At 52.3% G+C, this 12,091-nt stretch overlaps 1 protein-coding gene across 1 annotated transcript in view; it reads left to right on the plus strand.

Moving 5' to 3' along the window:
• The window catches only part of KIRREL3 (kirre like nephrin family adhesion molecule 3), a 308,280-nt gene that overhangs the window by 196,959 nt on the left and 99,230 nt on the right, over positions 1 to 12,091 (plus strand). Inside the window, exon 4 of the mRNA XM_068977330.1 lies at positions 11,487 to 11,636. Coding sequence (XP_068833431.1) covers positions 11,487 to 11,636 — 150 coding nt within the window. The remainder of the gene's footprint in view (positions 1 to 11,486; positions 11,637 to 12,091) is intronic.

Consider the following 12,091-nt stretch of genomic DNA (forward strand, 5'->3'; position numbering starts at 1 on the left):
AGAGTCGAGAGAGGCTGGGAGAATCGCAGGCTGCCTGGCCGCCCCATCTCAGGCCAGCAACAAAGTGGGAGAGCTAGGAACTTGTACCCTTCACCCAGGCTGATGTCCCTGGGAAGAACAGTCAGCCTCTCCCATATAAGCCCCCATAAAAGTCCAGCACAGTTTCTGGAATGTTCATGATACTGGCAAGCTTCTCTTCAGCTATGTTTCAGAATCAAGGCTGCAAACAGCTGCAAACAGCAGTGTGAAGGTTGAAAGCGTGTCCCAGCCCCTCTCTCTCCCAGCAGAGGTCCACGAGAAACAGACAATGGAGGGAAGCCCTGCCTTCCACCCCTGTTTGTCCTTCTGGCTTCTCTCTATTTCCAATTCTGGTCCAAAAGAAGAAGACTGACTTCTTTCCAACCCAAAAGGGCTCGAAGCCTGTGCGAACTTTGACAGGAGTCAGACGTGCTACCCAAGGCAGTTGCCCCTGATACTCCCAGCCTGGAGCAGCTATGTCCCTCTTAGTCACATCAATGCCTATAGCCTCCCAGATTAGCAGATGAGTTCTCAGGGCAACACCCAATGAGAGGACATGCAGTAAAAACACCTCCCACTGCCTGAGCTGTAGTGATGCTCGGTTAAGTGTGAGTGAATCCCACCTTCTTCCTCCAGACCTGCTACATCCAGGGTGTCTTCTCCTGAGCAATTCTGCACCCCTCTCCATCAACATGTTTACAGCTGAATTCACTAGCCCTCCAACCTTCTTCTTTCCCTGAGGCAGAAGTGGCTCCGCCAGTTACCCATTCACCCCGTCCGGCAGCCCAGGGAGACGGGGGACCTTTATGCCTCTGAGCTCCTCATCTCCCATCAAACCCAATAGCTTGCTAGCTCAGTGCCACCTCCAGTAACTCCCAAATCCATTTTCAGCTTTATCCTGATCCCTTATGAGCAGAATCCTCCAGACCAGTCTTCTGCCTTCGGATTCTTCTCCTTTATCCATCTGCCTCCCTGCTGCCACCGTGATCTTTCGCAAACTCAGATCTGAGCCTGTGGGTCAACACCAGGGATGGTTTCTTATTGGTGAAAACTTCTTAGTGTGCATTCAAGGGCCTGTGCAGCTGAACTTACTGTGTTCTCTTGTGCATCCTACACAGGCTTGCAGTGAGAGGGCGTGCAGGGCCCTGGGGGCTTTCCTTAAGTGTCCCAGTCATTCTCACGGACGACCTGACAAGCATGGTTTCCATCCTACGGGGAAACTAAGGTCCAGAGTGACTAGGAAGTTTCCCCAGGGGTGCATAGCTGTGGCCACAGAGCCAGAGATCCAGCCTGGACCTTGTAGCCTCCGTCCTGTTAGTCCCTGAACGCGTTGTGACTTCGCACTTTACCTACACCATCCACATCCCAGGAAACATTCCCTCCTTGCCCTCACCTTGCTTACCCTTCCAGGCTATTTCTGAAGCCAGCCCTGGGATTTCCCTGGTGGTCCAGTGGTTAAGAATCTACCTTCCACTGCAAGGGATGCAGTTTTGATCCCTAGTCAGAGAACTAAGATCCCACATGCCACAGGGCAACTAAGTGTGCATGCTGTAACAAAGAGCCAAATAAATAAATAAATATTTTTTTAAAAAAAGGCCAGTCCTTCTGTGACTCCTTTCCCCAAAAGGAAAGATCTTTCTTCCTTGAGACTTTCTTTATTATTATATAAATTTCAGGGGTACAGCATGGTGATTCACAATTTTCAAAGGTTATACTCCGTTTATAGTTATCAAAATATTAGTTATATGCCCTTTATTGTAGAATATATCCCTGTGGCTTATTTATTTTCTACAGTCATTTGTACCCCTTAATCCACTATGCCTCCCTGCTCCCTCCCCTCTTCCTTTACCTACTGGTAATCACTAGTCTGTTCTCTGTATCTTTGACCCTGTTTCTGTCTTGTTACATCCTTGGGACTTTCTTTATACCTCATTTGGGGCACTTATTATTTTAAGGATTTTTTTTTTTTTTTTTTTTTGGCTGCAGCATGCATGCTCCATGTGGGATCTTAGTTCCCTGACCAGCGATAGAACCTGTGCCCTCTGCAATGGAAGTGCAGATTCTTAACCACTGGACCGCCAGGAAAGTCCTGGGGCATCTCTTATTTTAGTTCCCTGTGCATAGATTTTTCTCCACCAGACACTAAGCTCTTTGTCCTGGAAGATACCTCAGTCCCTCATCAGCATCCCCACACCTGGCCAGGGGTCTTGGAGGTTGTTGGGGTGGGACCACCCCCTACCTGTGGCCCATGGCACATCAGGGGTACCGTTACACCCCATATCAGTTTTATTTTTAGGGGGCTAAAATATAACCCCATACCCCCCAAGTGGGTCACAATAGGATGTTCCAGAAATTTCCCAAAGCTCATTCTACTGCATTAGGAGCTGGGCATGTGCTGAGCCCCCAGAGAGCTGCAGAAGTCAAGGCTCAGGCTTTCAGGCACGACCAGAGCTATCCTGCCCTGGTCCCTTCCCACCCCACAGCCGGGCGCTGTCCTGGTGTCAGCCGGCCACTGAGCTGGCTCCTGCCTCCCCTTCCCTTCGTCCATCTGTCTGCTTCTCAGGACCAGGGCAACTTCCCTCAATCTCATAAGAGGCAATTTGCGTGCTCTGGGCTGGGAGAAAGCTGGCGACAAATAGCCCCGGTACAAGTATTCTTAAACCTTCCCCAGTTGGTCACTAATAACAGAGCAGACGGTGACATCTGAACCTTTTCTGCGTGGCTGGGCAGGCAGCTCCAGGAGACTGGAGCCGGCAAAGGCAGGGCTGCAGGAGGCTCAGATGTTCACATCTCTCGTCTGTGTGACTCATGGGAAGAAGCAGGTTCTAATCGGTCCAGCTTCAGGCTTGCAAAGCCTCCTTTCCCAGCTCTGGGACCCCCTTGTGGCTCCAGCTTTAACAGTCCTGGGCTCAGGAAAGGCTCACAAATAGTGATGAAAACTACAAAAATAAGGTGCCCAGGGAGAGGGGTGGAGGAGGGCGCGCATGCCCCACACCATCTCCTGACCACCCCCAACCTGAGCTCTGAGCACGATGGAGCCAGGGGATAGCAGGGCACATGTGAAGATCAGTGCCCCTGCTCTGCACATCAGGCTCCAGGGCAGTTGGCTCCAAGCCTGTCTCTCCTGTTACACTAACTAACCCCACACCCCTTGCTCTCTGCACTAGTCCACACTGACCCCCACAGAGGGCTGCCTCTCACACCACCGTGGGGCCACCTGACCACCAGATCGGTGACTGGGGACAGACACAAACGTGTGCCTGTAGGCGTAGCAACAGACTTAGGTCACTGGCGTGCCAGTTTGTTCCCAGAAGGTCAGGGTTGAGAGTTATGGCTGGCAGGGTTAGGTGAACACCCTCCTCGGAGTCTGGCATGGAGGACCCCGGGCACCATGGGCACAGGACTACTGGGCCTTCTTCCTACCTGTTCCCTGCCCCCACGCCCCTCACCACACACACACACACACACACACACACACACACACACACACACACACGAGTCAGAGTGAGGCAACAATGCCAGGGGCCCCTGGGACCTTAAAGACTGTCCAGACCCACAGCAACCCTGACAGCAGAGAGAAGCCTTGGCCTTCTCAGCATGTATTTTAGTCCCAGGAAAAATTCCACCCCAAAAAATTCTAAACCAGAGGCTTTCAAATATTCTAAAAGAGTAAGAAGTGTTTATTTGAGCAAAATTGTGAGTGGTTGACAAGGAATAGAAGCAGAAAAGGTCTGGCTAGAGAAGCGGTGGGGCCTGGAAGCCAACCGACTCAACCCCACCAACATACTTGCTCACACACACACGCACACACACACGCACACACACGCACACACGTGCACACATGCACACACACACACACACACACTGAGGTAGCCAGGTCCCCAGAACACGAATGTAAAGACATCACTCTTGGAGGGTTGGTCCTCCCAACCTCAGCCCGCAGAGTGTCTCTCCCCTCCCCAGGAGGTAGCTGGGAATTGAGAGGCAACCTCAGATCAGGGGCCACAGGTGTGTGAGCTTATAGACAGTCACGGAGTCTTCAGCATTTTAGATGTTCTACTGGAAGACAGTGGGGACCTCCCAGAGCCAGATGGTGATGGCTCGCTCCATGTTAATGTGACCTGTGGCGAGTCCCCAAAAAAGAGACTGCAGTGAGGGGCCATGTGGTCAGGGCTGAGAGGGGCGGCCCCTTTGGGGAGCCTGATGGCTGGTAGATATGAGGAAGTGAGGGGTAGTGGAGGGGGGCGTTGAGAACAGTCTGGAGAAGTCATGAGAGATGCTGAGCAGCAAGCAGAGGGCAGGGGGCAGCCAGCTGCAGGAGAGGGCAGCAGGGCTGGGGGAGGGGCAGCTCCGAGCTGGGCTGGTACAGGGGTGAGGGGGCCCGGGGGGCTTCTTCCAGTGCCTCCTCCACCTCGGGCCAGGCAGCAGCTGCACCTGTCCCTCCCTGTGCTGAGGAGGTGAGAGTCCTGCCACCACCTGCCACCACCTCATCCTTTCTCCCCACCTTCATCCCCACTTGGACTCAGAGCACAAGAAACACACACGTGGCTTGAAGCCTGGGGCTCCCCAGAGCCCTCCCTGCTCTTCATCCTTCCCTCCGGTGGCGGCCCCCGCTTCCTGAGGTTTGGAGAGAAGGCTCCCAAAGCCCCCACCTGCTCAGACTTCCGCCTCCGCTCCCGCCCCTGGCCTGCTGAGCTGGGGGTTCTGTGAGAGCCAGACCCTAATCCTGACTCACTGAACCTTGGGGGGTCACATCCCCTTTCTGGGCTCAGTGTGGAGACACAGGCTCCCCCTCCCCACCCCACCTCAGTGTGGTAGAGGCAAGTCGCAGAGTTGGTGAGGTGCTGTCTTGGCATGGGCAAGCCACAGCAGCCTGGGCATGCCAGGAGACGCATGGGCCAGGGAAAGTGACCTCAGGGGCTCTGAAAAGACCCTGGAGGGCCTCTCCCTTCCTGGGATGGGACCATCCTCCAGGGAGGGGATAGGAAAGATGGCCTGCAGCCCCCACCAGGACCACACCCCATCCTCCCCCCAACCTCTCAAATGCAGGAGAGTTCTGCGTGGGTTTCCTCCCTGGCTCTCTCCTTTGAAGTTCTCTTCAGTTCCAGTCAAGGGCAGGGGAAGGGGGTCTCAGGCACGTCTGTGTGTCCCTGGGGGCTTAGGACTGTCTAGTAAAGGACCGCAGGCTGTGGCTCTGACACAGGACTGCTGGCCGGCTGCCCCTTTTCCATCACTTAGTGCCCTGGGCTTCTAGCGACGGCATCTTCCCATGGGTCTCACGGGGTACCCATTCCATAGGACCAACTGGAAAGAATTCAAATAACCCCTGTAAACCTCTTAATTCATGTGGTTCATTCAATGAAAGTCAGCTATTTATTAATTCTATGAGAATAAAAATACTATTTATAACACATAACCAGCTATATAATAATATTTATATAATAATAGTATTATATTTTTAATGATTTTTTTGATGTGGACCATTTTTAAAGTCTTCATTGAATTTGTTACAGTGTTGCTTCTGTTTTATGCGTTGGTTTTTTGACCCTGAGGCATGTGGGATCCCAGCTCCCTGACCAGCGATGGAACCTGTACCCCCTGCGGTGGAAGTAGAGAGTCCTAACCACCGGATGGCCAGGAAAGGCCCAATAATGGCATTATATTAATAACTATAACATTAATTATATTAATGTAATATTGCTAATAAGTAATATTGTGTATGATAATATACCATATTATGTGTAATAATATATGTAATAATATTAAAGATTATATGTAGTATATAATAATGTATGTTAATGTATAATTATGTTAATATAAAATGGCTATATAATATAGTTATTAGTATAACTATAATAATATATTATTAATATAATAATAACTGCATATTAATATATAATAACTCTTTGCAACCCTATGGACTGTAGCCCTCCAGGCTCCTCTGTCCATGGGATTCTCCAGGCAAGAATATTGGAGTGGGCTGCCATTTCCTTCTCCAATATAATAACGAGTTGTACAATAGTAAGTGCTATGCTGTGCTTAGTCGTTCAGTCATGTCCAACTCTTTGGGACCCCTTGGACTGCAGCCCGCCAGACTCCTCTGTCCATGGATATTCTCAGGCAAGAATACTGGAGTGGGTTGCCATGCCCTCCTCCAGAGGATCTTTCCAACCCAGAGATTAAACAGACAAAAAGACAAATATCATATGATATCACTTATATGTGGAAGCTAAAAAAAAATGATAGAAATAAACTTATTTATAAAACAGAATTGTAGACATAAAAAACAAACATGGTTATCAAAGGGGAAAAGTAGGGGAGGGCTATATTAGGAGTTTGGGATTAACAGATACACAACTACTATATATAAACAGGTCTGCTATATAGCTCAGGGAACTATATTCAATATCTTGTTATAACCTATAATAGAAAAGAATCTGGAAAAGAATATACCAATATAAATATATAATGGAATCTCTTTGCTGTACACCTGAAATGAACACAACATTGTAAATCAACTATATGCCAGTTTAAAAAAATAAAAGTAACTAAATAAAAATAAAGCCTGAGCAGGGAGGTCACATGAGCTGCCGGGCTCCACAGCAGGAGGTCACTGGACAAGATGGGAAGCTGAGGCAGAGACCTGACAGGGGGCTGAGTCCACAGTGAGAGTAGGACCCTGTTGGGCCCAGCGCATGCTCTGCTTGGATCAGAGCTGCCAGATGGGGGCAGGGCGGAGGCCACAGAGGTGAGCGCCTGGAGGGACAGACCAGGTCGCATTCACCCCCTTCTCACCAGGCAACGCAATTTCTGCCTCCTGGCAGGTCTCAATAAGTGTGTGCTGGATAAACAAAGCATCTCTGGGAGCTTCTTGCCTATGCAATATAATGCCCAGGAGGTTATAGAAAATGATCATTTGCCTTTCACCTCTCTGGACTGGAAAGTCAAAAGTGAAGGAACTGGTAAGGAGATTCTTCAGACAAGAACCTCCCTCCGTGTCTGCCCGTCGCATCCCCTGGGGCTCCTCAGCTTGAAGGGGAGTCCCCTGGGCCTGTCCCACTGGTCCATCCCTTCCTCTCCTCTCCATCTTCAACGCTGTAAACTTCAACTCCTCTAGAAGTGACACCTAGCTTAGGTGCTGCTCGAGAAAGGGTCTCGTTGATTTGAAAGAGAAAATCATTCTTAGTGGCTTGAATTTAATGTGCAAAAATTAAAATTTTGCTGAGGACTTCCCTGGCAGTCCAGTGGTTAAGACTGCACACTTGCACTGCAGGGGTTACAAGTTCGATCCCTGGTCAAGGGAACTAAGATTCCACATGCCAGCCAGTACAGCCAGAATAAGCACGATGAAAAGGCAGATTGTCAGAATGCACCCTCCCCACAAATAATCTGCAAACCATGTCTTTTGGGGCAGCCTGTTGAAACTCTCCAGAGAAGGCAATGGCACCCTACTCTAGTACTCTTGCCTGGAAAATCCCATGGACAGCAGAGCCTGGTAGGCTGAAGTCCATGGGGTTACTAAGAGTCAGACATGACTGAGTGACTTCCCTTTCACTTTTCACTTTCACGCATTGGAGAAGGAAATGGCAACCCACTCCAGGGTTCATGCCTGGAGAATCCCAGGGACGGGGGAGCCTGGTGGGCCGCCGTCTATGGGGTCGCACAGAGTCGGACACAACTGAAGCAACTTAGCAGCAGCAGCAGCAGCAGCAGTTAAGACTATCCTGGGTACCAATCTCCCTCCAGAAACATGCTTTCCGTGGAATAGTTGAGGGGATCCAAACAGACAACATGTGAGAGCTGAAAGCTCTCTCTGAAGCCTGCTGGAGTAGATCAGGGGACCCTAGTCCACTGAAGGCTCACTTCTGTTTCCTTCCTTTCTGGCTCCCTTCTGTTGGCCCTGCCCCAACTCCTGGCTCTGAGGCAGCCTCGAAGGAGAAGTAGTGACCGCTCAGTGTCCACTTCCACACCTGCTTCCTGGGACCTTCCCCTCCAAGCCCCTCCAGCCCCTCCAGCCCCAGTCTCCATGGTGACAGCCCTTCTTCTCCCTGGGGCACCGACAACTCTGCCATCCTCAGGCTTCTCACCCTCGCCCCGGCCCACACCTCCACCTGGGATGCCCCCTGCACCCCAGCTTTCCAGGTCCCCTCACCGATACCAAGAGGAAGCAAGGGGGTGCTCCCACCACAGGCCTCCCTGTTCACGGGCAGTCCTGGGGCTCAGGCTCTGCTGCGGAGGGCTTGTTCATCTCAACCCCACCCCCACCCCCACCCCTGGCTCCCAGCTGACAACCTGATAATTCTCTCTGATCACACAGTCTCTGGCAGCTATGGTGGCTGTCTTGACACTGTCCTTCTTGCAAGAAAGGTTTTGAGATAAAAGAATGCACTGTGAAATCATCATTAGAGCCTTGGAGAAGGGGCTTGGGAGAGGACTGGTCTGCCGCCCACGCAGCCTCTCCGTCATCCCAGCTCCTCCCTCTCTTCTCCCTGCCGACTTCCCTCGTCCTCCCTCGTCTCTCTCTTCCTCTCCACTCCTTCTCTCCCGCTCTCCCCATCCCCTCTCCCTCTGGCTCCTTCTCCACTCTCTCCCTCCCTGTCTCCTCTCATCTCTTCCCTCCTTCTCTCTCTCTTGTTTTGGTGCCAGAAGCAGTCTAATTACAACAGAGAACTTGAAGAGACAGAAAAAAAAAAAAAAAAAACCACCCCACCACACAGAGCTGATGAAAATGTCCTATGAAATCTAATTGGTAAAGCTCAAATCAGAATAAAAAGTGTTACTCCCACAATTCAGGGCCAATTTGATTTTTAATGAGATTCCTCAGAGACCCAGGCAAGATCTCATTCAGCTGAAAACCTACTGCCTCCCTGCCTTCCACACGCTCTCTCTGCCGTGTGGACCTCTGTCTCTCCCCGCTCTGCCATCCCCAGTGCCCCTCGGGGACATTCCCCAGTGACTCCCTTCTCAGGGCCATCTCTTGCTGAGAGCTTGGCCCCAGTCTGGAGCTCTGTGTCCCCAGGATGGGCAGCAGACAGTGTCCGAGACCTCTGTGGCCACCCCGACTCTCTCCCGGTGGAGGAACAGCCTGCCCACCAGGTCCTATTTTCCTCGGCTGTGTATCTGTGTCCGCAGAGTAGGATGTGGGAAAAAAATACAAACTGAGAAGTCATGACCCTCAGATCAAACCCCTTTCATCAGCTGTATGACCTTGGGCAGGTTACTCTGCCTCTCTGATCTGGGTTTCTTTGGTGTAAAATGGGAACTGTTCTGCTCTGAATGGTAGTCAGTTACGGGAGGACTGCATGTGAAGCCCAGATGGGACTGTGGGCCAGGAGCTCAGTGGACATCAAGGTCCACTCCTTGACGGCATGTCCCGTCGTCGGTTCAGCTGTGGCTGCCCAGGAAACGTAGGTCACAAGACACCCCCTTCTTCGGCAATCCCTCCAGGTCCAGGCATAGAGATCCACTCGCTGTAGAGGAGAACACGGTCCTCAGAGCCAGAGTCTTGGGTTCACAGCCCAGGTCCTGCCGCTAGAGCCTCCCTGGACAATTTAGAAACCTCCAAGCCTCCGTGTGCTGAGTCCCTGTGACATGGGGTTGATAAGGCTCCAACAGGTGTTGTGGGCACGTGATAGCCACGGGAAGGTACACAGGGCACTTGTGAGTAACTATTATGTGAGGCTTCTGTTAATATTTTTCCCTTCCTCGGGCCTCATGTCCTCATCTGGAAAACGTGGATAAAAATCGCACCAACCTCATAGGTTGTTATGAAGATGAACATGCTAACAAGCTGATATCTTTATATCTCAGAACAATGCCTGGCATATTGTACCTACTGTGTGTGTGTCTGTTTACCTTAGTCATGACCTGCTAAGGTAGATGATTCAGGGAGGAGTGTGTGGGGAGGGGTGGGGTCACACTGATGGTCTGCTTTCAAGTGACAGTGAGGCTGGAGTAGGGTCTGCTGCAGAAGAGAAAGGGCGGGAGGATAGGTGGAGACAATGACCTGCTCCCTCAGCCGCATCACCTGCCACATTACACCTGGACCCACTGAGTGTCCTAAAACTACACCTGGGCTCGCCATGTGCCCTGGGCCCACAGTGTGCCCCTGAACTCCACCTGGACCCACTGTGTGCCCCTGTACTCCACCTGGACCCACAGCGTGCCCCTGAACTCCACCTGGACCCACAGTGTGCCCCTGAACTCCACCTGGACCCACTGTGTGCCCCTGAACTCCACCTGGACCCACTGTGTGCCCCTGAACTCCACCTGGGACCACTGTGTGTCCCTGAACTCTACCTGGGCCCACTGTGTGCCCCTGAACTCCACCTGGGCCCACTGCGTGCCCTGTACTCCACCTGGCCCACTGCGTGCCCTTGAACTCCACCTGGGACCACTGTGTGCCCCTGAACTCTACCTGGACCCACTGTGTGCCCTTGAACTCCACCTGGACCCACTGTATGCCCTTGAACTCCACCTGGACACACTGTGTGCCCCTGTACTCCACATGGGAGCACTGTGTGACCCTGAATTCCACCTAGACCCACTGTGTGCCCTTGAACTCCACCTGGACCCACTGTGTGACCCTGAACTCCACCTAGACCCACTGTGTGCCCTTGAACTCCACCTGGACCCACTGTGTGACCCTGAACTCCACCTGGACCCACTGTGTGCCCCTGAACTCCACCTAGACCCACTGTGTGCCCTTGAACTCCACCTGGACCCACTGTGTGACCCTGAACTCCACCTAGACCCACTGTGTGCCCCTGTACTCCACCTGGACACACAGTGTGCCCCTGAACTCCACCTGGACCCACTGTGTGCCCCTGAACTCCACCTGGGCCCACTGTGTGACCTCAGGCATGTCACTCCTTTCCTAGGAGCCTCAGTTCATGTGTAAACTGTGGGTAATAACAGCTAGCTTGCATTGCAGTTAATCCTCCATGAATAGCTCCATTCTTTCTGTCCTGTAGGGCCTGGCTCCTTGGGGTGCTGGTCCTAGTCCCATCCTGGAAGCCACTAAAAGGACGCTATTATTCCTTGGGTTCCCAGGTTTACTCATAGCTCTCCACCCTCCTCCATGCCCACGGCCCTCTTGAAGCACACCCCCAGAGTGCTTCCGGCTGGAGGTCTGTCTCCTGCCTCTGCCCCTTGTGGAAGTAGGTGCAGGGGGTGTCGTCAGGTGGAAAGGGGAATAGGATGTCCCATGGCCCGTTTGGGGCTGGAGGATGGCGAAACCACAGCGTGAGTGCACTGGGGGTTGATGGGCAGGGAGCCTGCAGCTGTGGCCAGCTCCTGTGAGCAGGCAATGGAGCTGGGGGCAGTGAGGAAGCCGCTGCCGGGCCCCAGCGGGAAGGGAGGCACTCTGGGGGGCTCCTGTCTCCTGGACCAGCCTGCTCTCTGCTTCTATAGATCAAGCAGAAGCCCCTCCGGCAAGTAACTGACCGCTGTGCTTGTTTCCTTCCTAGGCCAAGTGTACTCCTTCAGCCAGCAGCCCCAGGATCAGGCCGTGGTGTCGGGGCAGCCGGTGACACTGCTGTGCGCCATCCCTGAATACGATGGCTTCGTTCTGTGGATCAAGGATGGCTTGGCTCTGGGCGTGGGCAGGGACCTCTCAAGTGAGTACCCCCAGGCCTCCCTAGGAAGGCCTGGAACCCACCCCTGCCCTACCCACCCACCCACCCTCCTAGGGAACCCCATCTTCATAGGCATTTGGGGGGATTAAGTCTCAGCTTTCATTGTAGATTCCATGAGCAGAGCCAGTCAAGGCAGGCCTGGTCCAGGATGCATAGGACTTTGAGGGCCCCTCTGACTTCCGGTGGTGAATTACAAGTAAGCCCTCCATTCTGGCTGTCAGTCCTAAACCTAACACAAGGTTGGCTTAGCGGGTCCATTCCAAAGTCAAACACATCTCATGTAAAGTCAGATTTCCAGAAGTAAAGCCTTCGTATTTCTTGATCCCAAATGTATTCCCCACTTAAGACACAACCTGGTTCTTCCCTTCTTCCATCCATTGTTGTTTGTTGCTGTGTTTTTAATTGCCAAGTTGTGTCGAACTCCTTTGCCATCCCCA

Source organism: Capricornis sumatraensis, chromosome 8 (genome assembly GCF_032405125.1).
Source record: "Capricornis sumatraensis isolate serow.1 chromosome 8, serow.2, whole genome shotgun sequence".
In the NCBI taxonomy this organism is placed as follows: Eukaryota; Metazoa; Chordata; class Mammalia; order Artiodactyla; family Bovidae; genus Capricornis; species Capricornis sumatraensis.